A 24134-nucleotide genomic window follows, 5' to 3' on the forward strand; every position below is an offset into this window, starting at 1 on the left:
TCGCACAGGGCGCGAGTGTGTAACAAACGCCAAGTGAAGTATGCGGTGGACAGCCATCCAACCGTTGAATCGTGTGGGGTAGTCTCTTGAAGAAGAGGAATTTTCCTACGACCTTCTTTTTCGCTCTTGTTCCTGGCAATGCATCTGAGGAACTGTTTTGGACATATATAAAAGGATATGTGATCCACCACTTTGGCTACAGCGAGTCAGCGACCGATTCCAGTACACCAGAAACTCAGCGAGTGAAATTAATTAACTGATGGAGTGGTCGTGGCCGGAGAGTGTGTCGTCGAATCGGCAGAGGGTGCTGGAGGAGCTGATTCAGGGGCGCGAGCTTGCGAGTCAACTTCGTATGGTTCTTGATACATCGGTGGACTGTGAATCGGCTGAAGGTCTTGTTTCCAAGATCGTGGGGTCCTTCACCAACACTCTTGTCATCTTAAGTGGCTCCAAGGAGGAGCTCACTTCTCAGATTCAACCCAATAATACTAATGTTTCTGTTGCTGCTGCTGATTCTTCATCTTGGAATACTCACCATCATCTTGCTGTTAAGTCTGAAGATGATTCTCAGGAGACTAATTCTAAGCCTACTTCAACGTTCGAGGATCGTAGAGGTTGTTACAAGAGAAGGTAATCTTCATTTTATTCACTGCTATCTAGCTACAATCTACATGCATTTACATGTTAATCTCAAACAATTATGATGTGCACTAATCTTTTTATAGGATTCGATCCAACCCACTTATATTAATTTGTAAGTCTTGCCTCACTTTTCTGAGATGTGATCGCACCAAAATTAATTTGAAAAAGCGATCACCTCTCACAGAACGAGGATGCAATCCACTCACCACAGTGAGATGCGATTCACTCATATTTACAAGTCTTACCTCACTTCTCTAATAGGTGATCACACTAAAATCGGCCAGGAACAGATTTAAAGATTGTGTTCATGAAATACACCAAGAGCTTTGGATTGCGCAGTTGCTAACTTGCTATGCATAGTTATTGATAATCGTTACTAAGCAAATATAGCATTTCTCCCCAGACCAAAAAGGCAAAAATCAGAGAAATTAAAAAAAAAAAATGGCATTGTAATTTTGTCCTAATCAACAAAATAATGGAGGAGTGAGGACCACTGGACCACCACTTGTTTCGATAGGTTCATCCGTTCATGTCATGGCGTATGCAAAACAAAATGAGTGTACTTTTTCATTTCACCTCTATTGAATGACATAAATGTCCCTGACTCCCATCGCTCTTACCATCACACTATTATAATTTATAGCATATATATCAAATTATTCATTTCATCGGAATTTTTCGTAAATCACTTGGAATTTAATTTGTGATTAATTAAATAATTTGTAAATTGTTAATTACTTGCAGAAAGACTTCACACTCATGGAGCAGAGACTCTTCTACTTGGACCGACGACGGTCATGCATGGAGAAAGTACGGACAGAAGAAGATCCATAAAACCAATCATCCGAGGAACTACTTCAGGTGCACTCATAAGTTCGACCAAGGCTGCCAAGCAACCAAGCACGTGCAGAAAATTCAAGACGACCCGGTCCCACTGTTTCGGACCACGTACTATGGAAACCACACGTGCAGGGACTTGCTCAAAGCTCCTCATGAGCTCATCTTGGATGATAGTACCTGCAGCCCTATAGAGTCTGCCACCTACATCAAATTTGACGACACCAATAACAACAACTTCACAACAAGCAAACAAGAGCACCCCTTTTTCTCATCCCCGATCAAAAAAGAGTTCATCAAGGAAGAAGATGTATTGCCAAGTGATCGTGTGGCCCACATTAACCAATCATCACCCTCATCACGCCATTATGATGATTATTTTGTGACACCTGCTCATGATGATCTGACGGCATTCGATCAGCTTCATCATGGGGACGTGATTTGTGGGATAATGATGGGGCCTAGTTATGACTTTGATGATGAAATTTTGAGATCATATGATTTTTGATATATGAGTACGTAGATTAATTACTTGTTTGTTCTTTGTAAGTTCAATAATATTGTAGAAAAATCGTATGTTACAGTTTCTTCAATGAAAACTAGTTGCTTTTTCGGGGTATAATAGTAGAGAAAATTGTATCATTGATCTATTAATTTTTCACTTTGTCTCATATTGGTTCATGTTTTTTTTTCTTATTGGTTCACTAACTTTGTGACGTATTTAATTGTGGTTCAAATTGTCAAATTAACACAAACGGTCGTGTATTTTAGTTAAGTTCTGTGTACATGAGGGTGCTGTTGTGGACTAATGTGAAACTAAATGAAGAATTAGATGACCAATATGGAACTAAGTGAAAAATTAATAGACCATAACAGTGTCTATGTGCGCAGCACGTACATAACTAAAATATATGGTCATTTGTGCTAATTTAACAGTTTTGACTACAATAAGAAACGTCACAAAATTAGTAGATCAATAAGGAACAAAAAAAAAAGTAGAGTAATATGAAACTTTCTAAAGAATAAGTAGACTAATGGTGCAATTTCCTCGTATCTTGTAAACACTGTTCATCCAAAAAAAAGAAGCAACCTTTTCTTTTCTTTTTCGTATACATGCATGCTATTTGCTATTTCTTATAAATCAAATCAACTATCTAATATGAAGAGATCAGATCAAACTCAATAACACACGTGTATGAAATATAAAGAAAAAAACTTAGAGTGGAATCGTGGATCTAGATCTTTTAGGGCCTGTTTGGTATCCTATTCAAATTTTTTTTTTTTCAAAAATTAAGATTTTTTTTAAATATGATTTTTCAAAATCAATTTTTAAAATTTTAAAACTTGTTTAATATGAAATTTGAAAAAAAATTTGAAAATATAAAAATGATGACAGCTAAGGAAAAAGGAAGTGTAAAAAAAAAAATGAAAAAAACGATGTTTTATCGTTTTTAAAAAGAGGCATTTTTTGAATTTTTTTCTAAAAACTATTTTTGAAAATGGTCTACCAAACACGTTTTCTTGACTAAAACTTGTTTTTTGTTTTTGAAAAATTAAAGTAATATGAAACTTTCTAAAGAATAAGTAGACTAATTAATGGTGCAATTTCTTCTATCTTGTAACACTGTTCATCCAAAAAAAAGAAGCAACCTTTTCTTTTCTTTTTCGTATTCATGCATGCTATTTGCTATTTCTTATAAATCAAATCAACTGTCTAATATGAAAGAGATCAGATCAAACTCCAGTAACACACGCGTATGAAATATAAAGAAAAAAACTTAGGGTGGAATCGTGGGTCCGGATCTTTTATTTTTTCTATACTTTTTGAAAGTATGTTGAGTCATATTTATGGATTCATAATCATTAACACAAATTGAAATTTGTAATATATGAGTAAAATTGATAAAAACAAAATATAGTAGATAGTATACGTATATCCAAATCCGTCTTGTTAATTAATATGGTAGATAATTCATACAATATTAATATATAAAAACACTCTTTCTAAATACTTCTTTTGTTCTACCTTTAAACTATCAAGTGACTATATCTAAAGGCTTTTTAAAAAGAATGAGTCTGAATTATAACATGATCATCAATGTGGTTTTCAAATTTTCTGGCCACATTAATGATCGGGAAGAAAGAGGAGAAGGGAAAAATGAGAAAAGCATAAAGAAAAAGGGGCAGAGAGGATGTGGGAGGAGAGTGAAGAGAACGGAGAAAGAGAATGGCAGAGAGGAGAAACGGTTGAGAGAATTTTTATTTACTAAAATGCCCTTATAAAGATGGTCATGTCCAATGCACGCGATCAAACAACAAACTCTAACAGATCGATTTGACATTGAGTACCACACGATGCAATGTAACAGACCTTGAGAGTCACATTATATGATTTGAAAGTTTGAAAGCTATATTGATAATCATGTCATGGTTTGAAAGCTATTCTGATAATCAAAAGAAACTTGAAGGTTCAATTCCTTAAGTTATTACAAACAATATGAATAAACAAAAATGAACATATGTTGAAGCCATCGGAAATTCGTTTTGTATCGCATATTAGCATGTGCTATATATCAATTTATGCTAACATTCTTATATATACATATATATATATATATAAAAGGAGTGCTCTAAAATTAACTAGTTAATAAGTTAATACAAAACTAACAATGTTTTTGGACCCACCACATAACTAATCTTATAATCCGAACCGTCCATTTTTTAGTTCATATTTCAAAGATCATCATTGCAAAAAATTAATTAAATCAGAAATTATGTAGTCATCTAATTCAGATCAAATAAATAGACAATCAGTGTTTTCGATAAAAGCATAGAAATAGTTGTTGTTATAATCAAATGACTAAATGACTTCCGATTGTGGAGATTTTTTTACAGAGATGATCTTTGAAGTATGGCCTAAAAAATAGACGGTTCAGATTTTAAGATTACATTGTGCAGTGGGCCCAACATGATAGTTAGTTTTGTATTAATTTACTAACAAGTTAGTTTTAGAGCATTTTTGTATATATATATATATATGTACTTACCTTTAACTAAGCAGTTAAATACTTTTAGTACACCTTATATTAACAGATTTTAATAAATTAATAGGAACGAATCTAGTCTAAAGACAACACTCTAAGTCGGCCAGATTAGAGAAAAACCCTAACCGCCACCCCAAAAGAAAAAACTCTTTGTTCTCCTCAACCTATCCATGGGGGAGGGGCGGCCCTTGTGTTCTCACAGACTGCTCCTCCCCTCACCCCTTTCTCCTTTGTTTTTCTTTTCATTTTTCTGTGTTTTTATTTTTGTCCTTTGGGATACTCTCCTCCCAATAAGTGATAGTATTTCCATCTCTTCTTGCGAGAGTTTCTTCACCTCTCTTCGTGAAAGTTTTTCCAAATTGGTTTGTTTTGTGTTTTGAAGCTTTCAGGTTTTCTCTGGCGCTCATCACAAGGTATTAGGAACTCACTATTTTCGCCGATACCGGTCATGTTTCCGCCGGTTACTACTGCACGATCCGCCACTTTGCGCTATTGTCAGCCTCGACTTAGAGATGTTGGTAGGATCGTGAACCCAAACGCGACTAGTTCGCTAATTTCTATAGTGCCTCTTTGGCTCCGTTTGGTGGCTATAGTATCTACTCGATGCCGATGTTATGAGATCTTGAATTTTCTGTGGGCTTTTCTGCTCCATTTTTGTGGGTTTTTGTTTTCTTGTAAGCCTTTGTGCTCATATTTTGTATTTGCTCTGCCTTTTTGGCTGTTTTAATGCAATGATATGCTTTATTCTCAAAAAAAAAAAAAAAAGGAACAAATCTATGATTAGGGTGGACACAAGAATATTAGGTCACATTGCTGATCAATTAATAATTGAAGGAGATTAATTTATATTTGAGCCAACCTTTAAACATAAAAAAGAAATAAAAAACTGTATTTAGCCAAATTGCTAAATATCCAATGTATATATGTAGTAGTACTTGTGGCAGGAGTACTTTTCATATTAGACATAGGAGCTGGGGCATATACCAATTTGAAATTTTTTATTGTTGTAGCTTCAAAAAGACTTATGTTTTCTTACTCTCTATATAAATTGTTTAGCCTTTGGAAATCAAATCCCTCAAACAATTGATCCTAGAAATGCAAGTCCCAGAGAAATATGTCTTCGCTATGGGACAGAGCACAGAACGATCTTGGGTGCCAAGTTGGGCACCCACTCAACATATATTGCATATTCTTGTTTGTTGGTGAACAGCTATATATTCTTTTGCATAACAAGGTGCAAAAACGTAATTTACCCAAGTCTCTATAAAAGAACGATAACAATTAAATTATTTAAATTTAATTATATTATAGGTCACATTCTTAAACTTAACTCATCTGTTGTGGGATTTATTCTCAACAATAATGTAAATTAATGGACAATTTCTTTTGCAATGAATGATCAAAAATCGCCAATATTCACTTAAAGCTTTGATAGCTAGGAATAAGATGATCAACTATATATTATAAATGAATCTCATCTCTATTAATGATCTTCAGTGTGGTAATGACAACTACAATGTGTTTCATGTAATATTACTCGAGCAACCTATTCACATAAAACTATTGCCTACCTACTAGTCTACTACACATAAAAAGGAAAGGAAAATGAAAAAGAAAGAAAGAAGATTCAGGTCCAAGGAAAAAAATTAAAGGAAATTAAGTGGGTTCATGTATATAAATGGGGTACAATATATATCCCTCGGGGCATGCTCTTGGTACATTATGGTCTGTGATTGATGTACGTATCATATGCCTTCTCTTTTCATTTGCTTCGCTGCTGTTGAGTTATGGCTTTGTGCCGCCTTGAAGATAAAGAAGACAAGCGTGGAACCGACCTCTCACCATCAAACCAGGAATCATATCTTTAAGAATACGTGGAAAGTTCCATATATATATATATATATATATATATATATACACGAGTGATGAGTGTGAATGTAGCAACAGTGAACACTGAACAGAGACGATAACCTAATTGTCTTGTCAACCCTCGTGCCAACTGAATTAAGGTGGACCCCTTTCTTTTTGCCACGGACAAAGAGTGATTTGGACAATTTAGTCCAAGTTCAGCCTACGTTACCAAGGCCATGGCTTGTCCAAATTTTGGATCAAGCTTCTGATTAGGCATTGAATAATGCTATACTTACCACATTTCTTATACCACATTCTTATACCATCTCACGTGTCATTACTTTATTGGACAGAGTTTCTCTTTTTCTTTTTGGGTTTTTCTTTTTATTTTTGAGTATCCAATGTATGAATGCCATGTAAGTTACCACATAAGGTGGTATGAAATTATGGTATAAAAATGTGGTATATCTAGCACTACTGTTAAGCATTTGTGAAAGTGATTAGTTTCCAACTGCTTCATTAAATCATTGATTTGGTCCTCCAGGATGGAATCAGTGACTGCTACAATGCGGACTTTCGTATGGTGTAGATGCATTTTTAAATATTGAATCGAATAATTCTTTGGATCATTCTTTTGTAAATACATGCACAATAATCAGTCTCTGCGAGATATATCATGTATCAAGCTTTTTCCACAACCTAAATTCTTTTTTTTCAGTCCATAGGTCTTCCAAACAGTTAATTATCCATTATATTATAAAGTGTGTATCAATAATTATTTTATATTCTAATACCAAACTTTAAAAAAGGGGAGATGAAATGAAACCTGTCATTTTCAGTGTTCAATTTTTCTTGTCATTTGAAATGAGTTAGATACAATAATTCATTTAATTAAAAAATGTAATCGGTCGGGTAAATATATTGTCCCAGTTTTGTATTAAAAGTTAGAGTATTAGTAAATTTGCAATATATATGACCATTAACCTGGCCTTTTGCAAGAAACACAAAAAAAGTGCTTGACTAGCCAAGGGAAAGACTAAAGAGCTGTCTCAATCAAAAGATCAAATTTCTTCGCCCCCAAAATAATCAAAAGATTAATGATTGGTACTCTCCCCTATTATCAAAAATAAATAAATATATAAAAACAAAGCATAGATAATGCCAATCCCACATTTATTGGGTCTTGTGCGCTGGATTACCTCATAACTCGTATCAATAACAACAAGCGAACCCAAAGCCCAAAAATGAGGGTGGACAGTTGGGCCAAGAAACATGATGCAGTAAATATTCTATAGTGGAGCTTCATATGCCATTCAACCGCATTTTTAATTTTTAGATCGGGGTTTCACTTTTTAACAATTGTATTTAGATTTGTGAATCACCATCGGACAGAATAATGCTATAGAATGGAGAAAATGTCCTATCAGAATGTGATCCATAAAAAAACACTGCTAAAGACTTAAAGTGGTAGTCTCTGATCAACAATTGGCCTACTATTATTATATGGATGCAGTTAAACAGAAATAATATTTATACCACTATACACCATACAACTACACACCACTTTTTTTTTAAGAGAAAGAATCATGTAATTCATCAAAAAAAAAAAAAAAAAAAGCAGAGAAAGAATCATGTTTGTGCAGTTTAGCCAAAATGCTAAATATCCAATGTATGTAGAACAGTAGTTGTACTTCTGGAAGGTATACTTTCCATACTAGGATGACATTAGACATAGGAGTTGGGGTATACAAAATTAATTAAGCTATTTTTGGACTGTGTGTCTCGTACTCCGTACATAAAATTGTTTAGACTTGGAAATCAAATCCCTCTAACAAGAACTCTTAGAAATTCTAGTCTCGGTCAAATATGTACGTCTTCGCTATGGGACTGAGAGCACAGATCAATATTATTGGGTGCCAAGTTGGACAACTACTCAAATAAAGCCAGATGCATATTCTTGTTTTTTTTGGTGAACAACTACGGATATATTATTTTCTATGCCTTATTAAAAGGTGCAGCAGCCTTAATTTACCCAACAACAATAACAACAAGAGAGCAGTTTTGCTCACCTCCTTTAACTCAGGTGTATGCTCACCTCCCATCTAAAATGCTGCCATGTGTTTACAAAATTAACCACGAGTTAATCTATTGTATTTAATTATTTATGATATTATAATGATGAGAGAGAAAAATAATTTGACAACTCTTTTCTACTTTTATCCTTATCTTTTATTACTCAACTTTTTTCTACTTTTTTATTACCTATTAATTTTTATTTTCTCTTTTATTTAATTATTTCTAATAATTTTTGCTTCTTTTGTTTTTTTGCTCTTCTCCAGTACGCCTCTAGTATCTAAAAAACCACATGCATTTAATAATTTTTGCTTTTTTTTTTTTTGCTCTTTTCTAGTATGCCTCCCGTACCCAAAAAACCACATCCAATTTTTTTGGGTCTTCTCATGTATACACCTTTTATCTAATTTTTTAATTAATTAAAAAAATAATCCAACAACATTTTTTTTTTTTTTGCATAAGAATTCTTCTTTCTTGTCTCATACATGACCTTTTCAGATCAAACAAATTCTTAGGTCAATCCAAGGTGTTGCAGCATTTGAAGAGAGAAGAATAGTTGCAACGACATAATTTTTTTTTTTTGAACTCATGTAACTTTTTTATTGGATTTTCTATGTATGTAAATGAGTTGTTTTAGATTTTTGTTGGCCAACATTTTAGATTAAACTTTGCAAATGAGTTTTTTGTTCAAATTGCAAATGTGTTGTTAGAATATTTTTATTTTTTAATTAATTAAAAAAATAGATAAATGTGTATACAGGAGAAGACCCAAAAAAATGGATGTGATTTTTTGAATACTAGAGGCGTACTGGAGAAGAGCAAAAAAACAAAAGAAGTAAAAATTATTAGAAATAATTAAATAAAAGAGAAAAGAGAAATTAACGAGTGATAAAAAAAAAGTTGAGTAATAAAAGATAAGGATAAAATAAGAAAAGAGTTGTCAAATTATTTTTCTCTCTCATCATTATAACATCATAAATAATTAAATACAATAGTTAACTCATGGTTAGTTTTTTAAACACGTGGCAGTATTTTAGATGGAAGGTGAGCATACTCTTGAGTTAAAGGAGGTGAGCAAAACTGCTCTCATAACGACAAAATTATTTGAACTATAGATAAATTTTTTTAAAAAAAGGCGTTACTGGCATTCTCAAATGTATATACTAGAGTGTCCTAATTGTGCCCTAATAACATAGCATTGTCACATAAACTTTTACACAACCAATTTAACCTTTCTTAAAATCTTGCAAAACTTAATTTACAAAGGAAAAAAAAAAATTTCATCCCCCAAATCAATGAACCCTAACATCTACTCCAATTAAATATAGTATTATTTATAAAAAAAAAATCTTTTCCGGCCCCAAAATCGTTCGACCCTAAACAAAGCACAAAAAGCTCTAACTACTCAGAGAAAGGCTATTGTTATGACTTATGGGTGGTCCACAGGTTATTGAGACTAGTTCCTAGCCATCTAATGACACGTTGTTCATCTCCACAATCTACTCTAAATGAAGACTCTCTCTCTCTCTCTCTCTCTCTCTCTCTCTCTCTCTCTCTCTCTCTCTCTCTCTCTCTCTCTTAAACTGTTTGATTTAATAGGCACTAATGGCAGCCACAAGAAACTAAAGTAAAGTTTCATGGCCAAACCAATTTGTTAATACAGGTCCCCAATTGATTCTTCTATGATGTTCAAATTTAAGCTTAAAATATAATTTGTTTGAAGTTTAACTTTAGCTCAAATTTTGTTTAATCCCATCCATAGATGTTTTTTTGGCATGGACCTCCATGAATGATTTATATAAGCTTTAGTTTGTAGAGAAAAAGTTTTGTTTGCAGATGAAAAGAGCACAAAAGAGATAATGTTTTTAATGTCAATATGTTGAATGATAACCAAAAGAGATAGAATTGAACAGTTACCATTATATTATAAGTTGAGTAAATTTCAAACAGAATATATTCAGAGTAGCAACATTTGACTTTTAAGAGAGTACTGGAAGAAATTGGGGTTGAGTGATAATAAGTGAAAAATTGATTTGGGTAAAATTGTATTTTAACAATAATGACATTAATATGATATGACAAATATATATGATGTGTGTAAAATAATTTTGCTATATCAAATTAAGGCACATAGATCTTATGCCTAACACAAAATCTTTTCCCTTCCTAGGTAAGAAAATATAGACTCATTTGAGAATATAGCTGTTGGAGGGTTTGATGAATTTTTATTAATTTTTTTGAAATTTTTTGGCAATTTTTCAGTTATTATTTCAATTTTAAATGATTTATTAATTATTTGTTTTTTTTTTTTAAAGCTTGGGCGATCTGAACTATTGATTATCAACGGTCCATTAATTTAGGCCCTTTAATTTCAATCTGGCCACTTTAAATTTAAAAAAAAAAAAAGGACAAAAAATGGCAGCCTTAGATCACCAATGGTCATTTAATCTGGACCGTTGGTGATCACCCATCACTGTTGCACACGTCACACCAAAGCAAGTGGCTAACAACTGTTGCAGGCGGGGCCCACCAAATTTTCGGCTGTAGCACACTCTCTCTCCTCACGTGGGTGGACCACTTTTGCAATTGGGTCACATTTTCCAACCCATAGTACTTGAGTGTGAGCCATTTGTGACCTAAAATGGGTTTTGGGTCACATTTTCAAGTGGCATAATGGAAGGCCTAACATTGGTGACTAACATTAAAAATGGCCGAATGAGTTATAAGAGTGTGAATGGTACCAACAGTGAACACAGAACAGAGACGATAACCTCATTGTCGTGCCACTCAAGTAAGGTGGGACCCGCCTTCTCTAAGCAGACTATGCTACGGACAAGAGTGGTTTGGACAATTTAGTCCTGGTTCAGGCTCCATTACCACATAGTTTTCTGTTTTCCTTTATAAGATATATCAAGCTTCTTCAACAAATTTATATATATATATATATATGTATTTTTTTTTTCCTTTTTCTTGTCTTTAATTAGGTCTTCATCATATGTTTTAATATTTTAAATACATACATACAGTCCTTCTCTTCGGTGGATGTACACAATTTTTTTTTTTTTTTCACGATATCAACTATCGAGCGTGGCAATACATTTTTGCTTCTTTCTCGAATGCTCAGCAATGATTAATTTGTTGGCATCTGTACCCTATACTCTTAAAAATAGACAGAAAAAGCAGCGTCGAGTGTTCACTTGTTATCAGCGATGGATATCCGAAGAAAAATAAAAATACCCATCTGCCTTAGTGAAAAATCCTATATACATATATATATATATATATATCAACCAAGTTGCAATAATTTATTACAAAAATATAATGATTTATTAGTAGTTGGCCGACATGCAATATGGTTCAGCAAATCACTATTATAAGTAACCCTGATTGTGACTAGGTTAATAATCAAAAGCAATTTGAAAGTAGTTTATAATTTAATTCCTCAAGTAGTTGATCGAGGAATCAACATATGCTGAAGCCATCAAAAATATATTTGTATTGGTGGAATAGGGAAAAATTTATAAACATGACACATATTTTGATAGTTGTTTCATTTCAGGACATTAATTTTGATTCGTGTTAATGAAGGACACATACTTTTATTTTGTGTCAATTAAGGACCCTTTTTTATTTCAACTTTGACCCGACATTGGACCCATCAAAACTTCACCAAATTTAGCAAACTTATACTTAGTTTAAAGTTATACATCTCTTCTTTACAACCATATAAAAATCACTCAAATCGGACATCTACAATTCTAGATACTTGGCCCAAAAGTAGGGTACCCGAAACTATGCAATTAGACCTCTAGAAAAAAATTTTGAAAAATCAGACAATTTCGGATACCCTACTTTGGGGCCGATTATCTAGAGTTGTAGATATTCGATTTCGGTGATCTTTATATGGTTGTAAAGATGAGATGCATATCCTTAAAACAAGTATAATTTTTCGAAATTTGGTGGAGTTTTGATCGGTCCAACATCGGGCCAAAGTTGAGATAAAAACTGAAAAAAAACATGGTCATTAATTAACACAAAATGAAAGTATGTGCCCTTCATTAATACAAAGTAAAATTAATATCCTGAAATGAAACAACCATTAAAGTATGTGTTCTGTTTGTAAATTTTTCCCTTCCATATTCGCATGTGCTATGTATCAATGTATATATGTTAACATTCTTAATTATATGTAACCAAATATTATAATCTGTTCAATACTTGAAATTATGTCGTATATAAATTAGAAAAAATATATATGCATGTATGTCAAATCAACAGATTTTAATTAACTAATTGTGGCAAATTAACCGATGGTTGTAGTGGCCATAAGAACAAAACAAAATATATCAGGTTACTTCAATTAAAAATTGAAGGAATTTAATTTAAACTAAGGATAACTTAAATTTGATCCTTTTTGCATGTTAGCAACAGATTTTAATTAATTAATTGAGGCAAACGTACGTGATGCAGTACAATCAGCCAAAGGTTTACAAACGTAAACCTAAAAGAACAAGAAGCCTGGAATCCACCAGGAAATTGAGAGAAAACCTCAACAATTAGTTTGATAAAATAATAATAGAATAATCCCGCTAACAATTGTAAAAATTGCTTAAGTATGCTTAAAGAAACCCTAGGGCGCAAACAACCATATAATTAAGGCCCACGGATAATTACAAACCCAAATAAAATAGAAACGAAAATAAATAAAATGTCTAAAAATTTAGAATACAGTTTTGAGGCCCTAAACGATCTCGGATGGCCGAAAAAGCCCATACGTCATGGCATAGCGATGAGTTTGACTCGTCTCGCGATTCCCTTCGAAACGATATGCATTAGTACCACTTTCAGAGCCAAACCCTCCGACTAGTAGAAATCATTTCCTCAATTTCTTGGGTTTGCAACAATCAAGCTGTTGTATAAACTTCTCCGTCATCTGTTCTGCATCAGTACGGTTGTAGTGGATCTAAGAACGAAATATATCACGTTGCTTAAATAAAAAATTGAAGAAATTTAATTTAAACTAAGGGCTAATTTAAATTTGGGCCAGCTTGCATTCTAGCCTTTTGTTTAGCCAAATTTCAATTGTCGATCCAAATGTACTTCTGGCAGGAATATATCCATTCTATATTTAGACATATTGACAGAGGAGTAGTTGGGGAAACCAATTTGAAATTTTATATGATCTTGTTGGCTCCAAAAAGACAGGTTCTCATGCATGGGAATAAAGACTCTAGCTACTTATCGCAGTCTGTACATAAAAAGGGTTTAGCTTTGGAATTTGAAACCAATCCCTCAAACCTAGAAATTATGGTCGATCTCAGCTTTCAGGCCGGTTGGCCTCAGGGATATTTGTCAATGTCTTCTATCGCTATGGGTCAGACTACAGAGCACAGGTCGATATTGGGTTCAACCTCCAGGAAACAACCACAAGACAGTAATGAGAAGTTCTTTCATGCCACGTCTTGTAGGTATTCGATCTCTCACAAAGTCACAATGAACTGAAACCCACAACCATTAGCCCTACAACAGCGTCAGAGGTAGAGGAAGCCCCACAATTAATGCATGCCCCATACAAGAATTAGTTGAAAAATAGTGTAGAAGATGTTATGATGTCACGCAACTGCATGGGTATATATAGTTTTGAGAGACTTTTTATTTATCTCCTTTAATTTTATAATTTATTTACTAAAATTTTATGACTTTTAAAATTCTAACTAAAATTAAATGATATTATAATCATTCAATGTTACATAATATATATTGGTTCATTAGTTTATATTTTTTTCATACATATCAGGCGTCAAGCGCTAGCTTGTTTGTCATTTTCAAGTGTTTAGCAGGGTATTTTTATTTCTTTCTCAAGCTCAAAATCTCAGAATTAAACCTAACATGCAACCGGTCTCGACAAACCTCATTCTATACTTTAAGAAGGTATGAGGTAAACTCATACCCTATACTCTCTAAAAAATAATAATAATAATGACATATATATTTGACAAAACAATAATTAAAAGGCTTTGTTTAGGGAAAAAAAAGAGCACGCTTTATTTAAAAAAAAAACCATTAAATTTTTTTTCAAATAAGAAATATTGTTAAAAGCCCTAAACTCTAATTCTTTTTACAATTATTTGACGTCAAAATCTTAGTCCTATCGCACAATGGACCAAACAATTCGAGCTAACACTTTTTCACGTGCAATTACACTTCTTTCATGTAAGAAGCTAACACTTAAATGTAGAATGAATCTCACCTAGTAACCTCTCCTGACATAATCTTCAACTTGATTTATGTGACATCACTAAAGCAACAAACTCAACAAAGTAGTCTACAGACTATACCTACTCTTGAAATATATATATATATATATATATATATTTCAATGATGATCGCTAGAAGTCTTAAACCATCAATCATATTTAAGAATTCTTAGAAAGTTCCATTATGATTTATGAGTTGAATATGTCAATGTATGAATCAATGAATGTGTGAATCAATGAATGTGAACGCGGCGAGAGAGAGAGAGAGAGGGATATATATATATATAATATGAACGCTCGGCACAAGAGAGAGATATATATATATATATATAATGATCACTCACTCTAGAGAAAAAATTTTATTTATAGATAAAAAAAGCACAAAAAAGATAATATTTTTAATGTTAATATGTTGAATGATAAAAAAAGAGATATAATTGAACAGTCACCATTATATTATAAGCTGAGTAAATTTCAGAGAGAATATATCCGGAATAGCAACATCTTAATTTTAAGAGAATGCTGAAATAAATTGGGGTTGAGTGATAATAAGTGAAAAATTGATTTGGGTAAAATTGTATTTTAACAATAATGACAATAATATAATATGACAAATGTATATGATGTGTGTAAAATAATTTTGTTACATCAAATTAGGACATATAAATCTTGTGCCTAACACCAAATTTGTTCCCTTCCTAACATTGGTGACCAACATTAAAAATGACCGAATGAGTTATAAGAGTGTGAATGGTACCAACAGTGAACACAGAACTGAGACGATAACCTCAATGTCGTGCCACTCAAGTAAGGTGGGACCCGCCTTCTCTAAGCAAACTATGCTACGGACAAGAGTGGTTTGGACAATTTAGATATGGTTCAGGCTCCATTACCACATAGTTTTCTGTTTTCCTTTATAAGATATATCAAGCTTTTTCAACAACTTTATATATATATATATACAAAAATGCTCTAATACTAACTAGTTATTAAGTTAATATAAAGCTAACCACTATGTTGGGCCCACCGCACAATGTAATCTCAAAATCCGAACCGTCTATTTTTTAGATCATACTTCAAATGTCATCCCTGTCAAAAATCTCAAAAATCGGAAATCATTTAGTTATTTGATTATAACAACTATTTATATACTTTTATCAAAAATACTGATCGTCTATTTATTTGATCTCAATTAGATGACTAAATGATTTCCGATTTAGTTGATTTTTTGTAATGATGATCTATGAAGTATGACCTAAATAATTAACGGTTCGGATTATGAGATTAGTTATGTGGTGGTTCCAAAAGTATGGTTAGTTTCGTATTAACTTACTAACTAGTTAGTTTTAGAGCACTCCTCTATATATATATATATATTTTTTTTTTTCTATTTCTTGTCTTTAATTAGGTCTCCATCATATGTTTTAATATTTTAATATTGAACCCATCTTGTAAAAATTGGAGACGAAAGAAACCCATCATTCATAGTTCAATTTTTATTGTCATTTGAAAATAATAATAACCTGTTATCCGTTTAGAAAATCCATATGTGTTGTGACTTTAAAAAAAAAAAAAAAAAAACCATATGAGTTCGTTTCAATTTCTAATTAATTTAATTTAAAATTTTGTTTTGATCAGTTGGGTAAAAAAGCTAAAGAAGGGCATATCCATAACAACAAGCGGCCCAAAAACCAAAAGTTATGTGGGCAGTTAGGCTAAGAGGTCCAATTCGTACTTATATTGAGGTGGTCTTGCAGTTGGTTACTGTTATGGACGTCGACTCTATACACACCATAGAACAATTAAGGACCTTCGAGATGTAACTACCAACTTACTGTCGTCTCATTAACAGCCGAAATACCCCTGACGTTACCTTTTATCACATTACCAAATCTAATAGTCTAAATCAAATCTAATATCTATCGTCTTTTGAACAGTCCGCTTTATCTGATTGAGATGACGTAATAATTGGGTATAGATAATAATCATAATATTGATGGCCCAACAACTTGGAATTTTAATTTATTGACAGATTTTAGGGTTAAAACATTAATTTTCCATATATTGTTAGATACTTGTATGTATGATGTCTAATGTTGATGTGGTGTTATAATTATAACACTTATATAAGTATGTTAGAGCATTTCCAACAGACTCGACAAAAGTTTTTTAACTACTTGAATAGTTGTGCCACGTTGGATAACAAATGGGCTCATCAAAAGAGGGAGCCAAAGTCAGCTCGTCAGTTTTCACAAATGAATTTGGCTCTTCAAATTTTAAAATATTATTAAAATGTTAATTTGGCTCTTTAAATCTTAATGAAATTTTAATTTTGTCTAAACAAGAAAAAGATAAAAAATAAAAAATTTATGAAATTAAAGAGTCTGTTGAAGTTCACAATTTTAAAGTAAGAAATTTGACTCTTCAAATTACTACATAGGTCAGCAAAGTAAGATTTGAAAAGTCAAATTTGAAGAGTCTGTTGGAGATGCTCTTACATCTTATATTAATATATATATATATTTATTTATATCTATATTTTAAAGAGGTGCTACTGGCATTCTCAAATGTATTCTTGTGCTCATCTTTTTCCTTTATCCTTTAAATCTCCTTTTACTAACAGCTAACTTAATCACCAAAACTATTTTTTAAACTTTTAAATCTTCAGAACTTCTAAATTTTGCTCCATTCCGTTTGTTTATTTACAAAACTTGATGGGACAAAGACAACCAACAAGCATATATGCACCTAAAACCAATCAATTTGTAAACTTGGTAAAGACTCGGTCAAAAACTGATTTACTTTTTTAGTTTTAGAAATTGAAGCTTCTTGTTTTAACCAATGAAATAGAAGCTTAAATGGAGATTGAAGAAGAAACAAGAGTGAAGTCAAAAAGTTGTACAAGGCTTAAAAAATGTAAAGGCAATTTTGACAATTAATTTTGATAAACTTGTAAGAATAGAATAATTTTACCCCGCAAGTCAAGTTAATTAGCATCATGGTGCCGACACAGCGCTGACGTACGTTGTAGGTGGATGACAGTTATGCTATACTTATCATATTTTTATATCACAATTTTATATCACTTTATATGACATTTATACAGTAGACATTAAAAAATAAAATTTAAAAAAATTATATATATCATTTCAATAAAATAATGATACATAAAATAAAATATAAATGTGAAAAAAAAAAAAAAAAAAAAGTTGGACAATTAACATTATTGGGAGGATGACGCGGTATAACATTTGGTGTGACCATCTCATGCATTACGCGCGTTTGGAACCAACGCCAAATGCAGTATCACGTGGGCGGCCATCCATCCGTTGATGCAAAGCGAGAAGTCATTGCACGCGTCGTGTATCAGAGACGACGAACTTTCTGACTTTCTTCCTCGCAAGTCGCAATGAGCTGTTGTACACTTGTACTAGGAGGATTCAATATAAAAGGAATAGAGACGACCTTGGTACAGCTAGGTTACCACTGACACACTGACACACACACAAAAACAAAAACAAAAAAACAAAAAAATGGTGGTGTCCTTGAATTGGCGGCAGAGGGTGATGGAAGAGCTGATTGAGGGGCGTGAGGTTGCAAGTGAACTTAGGAGGCTTCTTGATACGATGTCCCTTAGTAATATTTATTTTGGTGCTGAATCGGCTGCAGCTCTTGTTACCAAGATTTTGGGGTCATTCACAAATACTCTTTCCATCTTAAATGGGATTAATAATAATATTGAGTCTGATCATGATGAGGATCAGCTCATCATTTCTCAGATTCAACCCAATAATATTACTACTGCAACTGTAACAGCAGATTTATCATCTTGGGATGCACATCTTGATACTGCAATACGTAACACTACTTCAACGTTCAACGATCGTAGAGGTCTTCACAAGAGAAGGTACATTAGGTTTCAAAATATTACTGAATCGAAAGTTTGAAAATTTTGTTAAAAGTTTTTATTGTTGTAGTCTAAATTTTCAACGAAATTGAATTTTTCTTAAAATTTTTCTTAAAATTGTCATATTTTTAAACTATTGAAATTTTTTGAAATCCTAAATTTAATTCCCTTAAACGTAATCCAATAATTCGAGCTGGCTAATTGAATAATTATCTTTGAAAAAAAAAATCAACAAAAAGAAGGAAGATAATATTAATATTTCTGTTGGCGCCCTAGCCTATCTATTGAATGACATAAATTAAGGACGTACCCTACTCCCATCTTTCTGCAGAAAGACTTCACACTCATGGAGCAGAGACTCTTCTACTTGGACCGACGACAGTCATGCATGGAGAAAGTACGGACAAAAGAAGATCCACAACACCAATCATCCGAGGAACTACTTCAGGTGCACTCATAAGTTCGACCAAGGCTGCCAAGCAACCAAGCACGTGCAGAAAATTCAAGACGACCCGGTCCCACTGTTTCGGACCACGTCCTATGGAAACCACACGTGCAGGGACTTGCTCAAAGCTCCTCATGAGCTCCTTTTGGATACTAGAAGCCCTAGTAGAGAGTCTTCGGCCACATACATCAGATTTGACACGACCACCACCACCAGCCTCATGACAAACCAACAAGATCATGAGCAAGAGCAACAACACCCCTTTTCCTCATCAATCAAAAAAGGGTTCATGTTCAAGGAAGAAGAGATCATACCAAGTGATCATCATGATCATATGGCCGCCCACAGCCAATCATCACCCTGGCACGATTATGATTTTCTCATAGCTCCTCATGATTTGACGGCATTCGAGTTGCCATCAAGCATCGCGCTTGAGCATGGGGATGTCATTCCTCAGATAATGATCGATGGGGTCTTGTTATTTTGATGATAAATTTTTGTACTATGAATTTTGATGATGAGTTACTTAAGTGAATGTTCCTTGTAGTTCGATATAGGAAAATCAGGAAATTATAGTAGAGGTTCGATCTGGTTCCTTAATAAACACTTGTCATCCAAAAGAGGGGGGGGAATGAAAGAGTGTTGAGTCCTTATCTTGTTAATGTCATTAATCAGTAAAAACAACTTCTGCTTTTTTTTTTTTTTAATTAGTAATGATATTTAATTTGGTAAGTTAGCTATCAATTAAGAGCACAAATTAAATTTTTCTAATTAAACCCGGCCACTTTCTCTATGTCTTTCTAGCCTATTAATTTATTATATCTAAAATTTTATTTTGTCTTAATATGGTACCAAACTTTAGAACTGGATTAACTAAAAATCTCTGACTAATTTGATGCATATGTTAGTATTATTTTGATGGAAATCATATATATATATATATATCAAATTGGGACTAATTAGTTTGGGTATGTAACTGCAACAAAGGCCAAAGTTCAAAGTACCAACATTGGAAAAAACCCTAGTTATTTCAGTTAAGTTCTACATATATATGTATGTGTATATATTCATAAATATAGTCCTCCTCTTCTATAGATACATACAGGCTCCTTTTATTGAGATATACCTCAACTTATTTATGTTGAGGTATGACCTTGTTGGGGCCCACACGAGTCGTTTTGTGTCGATTCGAACCGTTTATTTTATTTTTTACATCTTCATTAATAGATCATCCTTTCAAAAAATTAGTTAAATCGGAAATCATTTGTCTATCTAACTTTGATAAAACAAATGGACGATTTCATCGAAATATTTGGTTTGTCCATTTATTTGATTAAAGTTAGATAGATAAATGATTTCCGATTTGGCTAATTTTTTGCAAGGATGATTTATCAATGAAGATGTAAAAAATGAACGGTTCGGATCGACACAAAACAACTCGTATGGACCCTAATAGGGTATACTTCAACATAAATAAGTTGATGTATACCTCAATAAAAGGAGGCTGGATATGCATATATCTATCTATGCATGCACGAAAAAAACTTATATATCACAAGTGTTAAGTGTACATCCTAAAGTCCTAAGTTAATCATCATATATAGGAGTTATATTACTGATGTGGTTTCTCCCTTTTTTGCTGTTGATGCTTATGGCTTTGTTAGAGCTAGAGTTGTTCTAATCTAGGGTCTTTCTTTTCTTTGGGCCTTTGGCCTCCCTTGTACCACCAAAAAAAAAAAAAAAGCGTACATCCTAAAGTCCTAATTTAATCCTCATTTATAGGAGCCATATTAATTACATCCTAAATTCCTAATTTAATCCTAATTTTCTTGTCAACGTTAACCCACGTCCCCGCCTGCCATTGAAGTGGACTCGTTGCTTTTATGCTGTGGACAAAAGTGATGGATAATTTAATCCAGTCCAAGTTCAACTGTTCAAGGTTTGCCGCGGATTTAATTAAATTATGGATTAGTAATTTTGATCATGCATGCATGGGAGCGTGGATATCATAAGTTGGAGTGGTTGAATCGTTGATTTGTTCGATCTTGTCCCCAAAAAAAAAAAAAGAATCATTTATTTGGTCCTGAGCGTGGACCAATATATCAACCTTGTTTAACAACTTTATTTTTCCTTAGTTAGTAATCTTAGGTCTCTCCAAATAGTTATGTACTTATGTATCAATAAAATTCATTTGTTTTTATCATTATTATCAAAAACTTTAGACTATTAAAATATGTGCTAATAATAATCGGATTACATTTTAGGAAAAAATTTACATATCCCTATATTATAGTGATGTGACATTTTTTAAAAAAGATATAGAAATAAAAGATGAGAGAAAGAGAAAGAGAAAGAAGAGAGAGAGTTAACGAAAGAGGGGAGAGATACCATGTGATATTATATGAGGAGATAGATAAATTTTTTTCTACATTCTAACACCAGCCGAGGCCATGAGAAGTGACATCTGAAGGCAGGGGCCGCACTTCAAAAAATTTTGTGACTTGTGACTTGGAACAGTAGAGAGATCCATTTTTAAGAGGCCCAAAATAAACTTACAATGACTATTCTTTTTTTTCTTTTTTTTAGACCAATGACTAGCTAGTTAGTTCCAAAAACATTAGTTATTATCAGAGCAAAAAAGTAAACATTAGTTATTATCATTGGGAGACATATGTCTAGATAATTTAATCAGTTCCAAAAAAGTGGATCCTGTTGCTAGTAGAAGATGGTCTACAAAATGATCATTTAAAATGGTCTAAATAATTTTTATTCTTATCTCACAAGCAACTTTTGAACAAAAAATTAAAAAGAAAAAAGAATAAGCGACCCAAAGCCCAAAAATGAGGGTGGACAGTTGGGCCAAGACACCCAAGACGTACTTGATATTGAGGTGGGCAGTTGGTTTCTGATTGGGCTGTAGTGTTCACATATCCCAAGCCCAAAATGGCCTATGGAAAAAGCAAAGTTTTCAACCTTTGCATCACCAAATGAAATTATGAATGACTCGAAGTAAAGCGAGCACCTGCTGCTCAGTTAACCTCATAGTTATTATTACAAGGCCCTTATGATTTTTCTAATTTCTTGCTATAAGTCTATAACTTTGTATTTTTTATGCTTTTTTCACTGTTTTAATGCAATGTTATTACTTTTTCAAAAAAAAAAAAATGCGATACTGAAAACAAAGGGTTCTAATTTCTTTCCACATTTAATCATGTTTCCTTCAAAGAAACATGATGCAATAAATATATTATAGCAGAATTTCATATGTGATATAACACTTTTTTAATCCATAAATTTATGAGCTCACTTTTTAACATTAGTATTTAAATTTGTGAATCACCATTATGCTATAGAATAGAGCAAATGTCTTATAATGTGATCCATAAAATGTACCGCTAAATAGATTGTTTGTTGGCATCTTTGGTTAGAGCTGTCAGTGACAACTTTTAATAACAATCACAATTGAAGAAGCGCTTGAAAATTGTTGCCATTTTTTATGCTAAGCCTCTGATCAACAATTGGCCCTATTACATGGGATGCAATTAAACAGAAATAATATCAGTAATTCATGGTCGATCTAATTGGCTTTTCCTATTAACACAAGTTAAGAGTACCAGGAAAATAAAAATTCCTATTAATATTTGCTACATAAGGTTAAAACATTACAAAATATATTACATTTTTGTCTTCATCAGTCTTCAATTGAGACTTTGCTTATTCATCTTTGTGAACTTTCCAGCAAAATCAAGCCCATAAAGCCCCCAAACCAGTGCCAGCGACGAAACCCAAACTGGGATCGGTCCAAGCATCCATAACAGTATAGGAAAGGTGACGCAGAGCATTCTGTTGCTAATAAGAGCCAAGAAAAACCCTTTTTCAAATATGTTTCGTGTGTGTCCAGAAGCTGAGAACTGATCATCACCACCATCATCATGATCATCAGCAGCAGAAGATGCGTTTATTAAGAAATTGGCATCGATCAAGAACCCAATGGCCATAGAGCTGCACAAGAAGCAAACTGACAGAGACAGTGCTGCTGAGCCATACTTTAGAGCAAAGATCTTTGTAGATTGTGATCCAAGAAACGCATTGTTGAAGAGGTGGGTTGCAATATAAGTGTTGTTTATTAGAGCTGCCAGTATTACTTCTACAAGAATTGCTATGGTAGCTGTGAGTGTGGTGGCCATTAGAGTGTTTCTCAAGCTCTGGACCGCCAGCATACCATTCTTTTCATCACCCTGCAATATTGCTAAAATCAAATGCATTAGTAATTGAATCATATATGCATGATTATCTAATTAAGTTGGGGGGTTACTTACCGCTTTTATCTCTAGAAACCATGCTCTTCTCTTTAACATGTTGATTCCAATGGTGGTGTGAGAGGGTTTGTTCTTGAAGTTATGCCATAGATAGGCATGGTAACCCACTGTGAGGAAGAGGCTCATGGGGACCAATATGGTGTCCAAATAAAGAATCACTCCCATCTTAGATACTATGAAGCTCTCTAACTAGCTAGGCATATGTAATAAGAGGCTTAATTTGAGGAGAGAAATATCAGAGATGGCTCTGTAGCGAAACAGCCTATTAAATAGGAAAAAGAAAACTTATATGAAATTGTTTCTGTCACTTAATAGTATTGAGTGAAAAAATAACTCAGTTAAATGATGACATGTGTCAATATTTAATTAATATTTATTAATTTATTTCTTGAATACATTATTTTTTAACTGAATTCTTATGTCATTCAACACTATCACGTATACGCAAGTTTTTCTCCGAATTATGACAAAACTTAATTGGTAGTGGAGTTTACCTCACAAAGCATATGCCTTTTTATTAGTGTATTGCAATTGGTGGGTTGAGTTGTGGAATGTATATAATGGACACTAGAGATGATTTGGGGCTGGAGGAATATGCAAGAGACTAAGCATTGGGTCCAGTCACCTATCCACTGATGCTAATTGGATTATTCGATCACGCAATTGCCAAAGTAGTGCAAGGAATGCGTTATAAAGTTTGATTCAACTTTACTGGCAAATTCGTAGCCTTTCAGCCTTATGAAAGAAGCCATGGTTTGG

General features: G+C 33.1%; 2 protein-coding genes and 1 pseudogene across 3 annotated transcripts; 2 read left to right on the top strand and 1 right to left on the bottom strand.

Annotated features, from left to right (window-relative positions):
* The first annotated feature begins 244 nt into the window (after positions 1-244).
* LOC147281292 (WRKY DNA-binding transcription factor 70-like) lies at positions 245-2090 on the top strand. Its single transcript, XM_086247736.1, has 2 exons — positions 245-630; positions 1387-2090. The coding sequence occupies exons 1-2, from the start codon at positions 260-262 to the stop codon at positions 1985-1987; spliced, it is 972 nt and encodes a 323-aa protein (XP_086103862.1). The 5' UTR covers positions 245-259; the 3' UTR covers positions 1988-2090.
* A 16112-nt stretch (positions 2091-18202) lies between these two features.
* On the top strand, positions 18203-19571 carry LOC147281293 (WRKY DNA-binding transcription factor 70-like; annotated as a pseudogene). Its single transcript, XR_015122982.1, has 2 exons — positions 18203-18611; positions 18943-19571. The product of XR_015122982.1 is annotated as a WRKY DNA-binding transcription factor 70-like (transcript).
* A 3099-nt stretch (positions 19572-22670) lies between these two features.
* Positions 22671-23606, bottom strand: LOC147281294 (uncharacterized). Its single transcript, XM_086248916.1, has 2 exons — positions 23376-23606; positions 22671-23294 (listed from the first exon to the last, which is right to left on the bottom strand). The coding sequence occupies exons 1-2, from the start codon at positions 23538-23540 to the stop codon at positions 22755-22757; spliced, it is 705 nt and encodes a 234-aa protein (XP_086105042.1). The 5' UTR covers positions 23541-23606; the 3' UTR covers positions 22671-22754.
* Positions 23607-24134: the final 528 nt, after the last annotated feature.

Source organism: Dryas octopetala, chromosome 6 (assembly GCF_963921425.1).
Source record: "Dryas octopetala chromosome 6, drDryOcto1.1, whole genome shotgun sequence".
NCBI classification, from domain to species: Eukaryota; Viridiplantae; Streptophyta; class Magnoliopsida; order Rosales; family Rosaceae; genus Dryas; species Dryas octopetala.

Excerpts from the sequence above, each read along its gene's own strand:
- LOC147281294 (XM_086248916.1), bottom strand. The coding sequence starts at position 23,540 with ATGGGAGTGATTCTTTATTTGGACACCATATTGGTCCCCATGAGCCTC. Across the intron at positions 23,295-23,375 it reads GGTTTCTAGAGATAAAAGCG|GGTGATGAAAAGAATGGTAT; the intron begins GTAAGTAACCCC and ends GCAATATTGCAG.
- LOC147281292 (XM_086247736.1), top strand. The coding sequence starts at position 260 with ATGGAGTGGTCGTGGCCGGAGAGTGTGTCGTCGAATCGGCAGAGGGTG. Across the intron at positions 631-1,386 it reads AGAGGTTGTTACAAGAGAAG|AAAGACTTCACACTCATGGA; the intron begins GTAATCTTCATT and ends AATTACTTGCAG.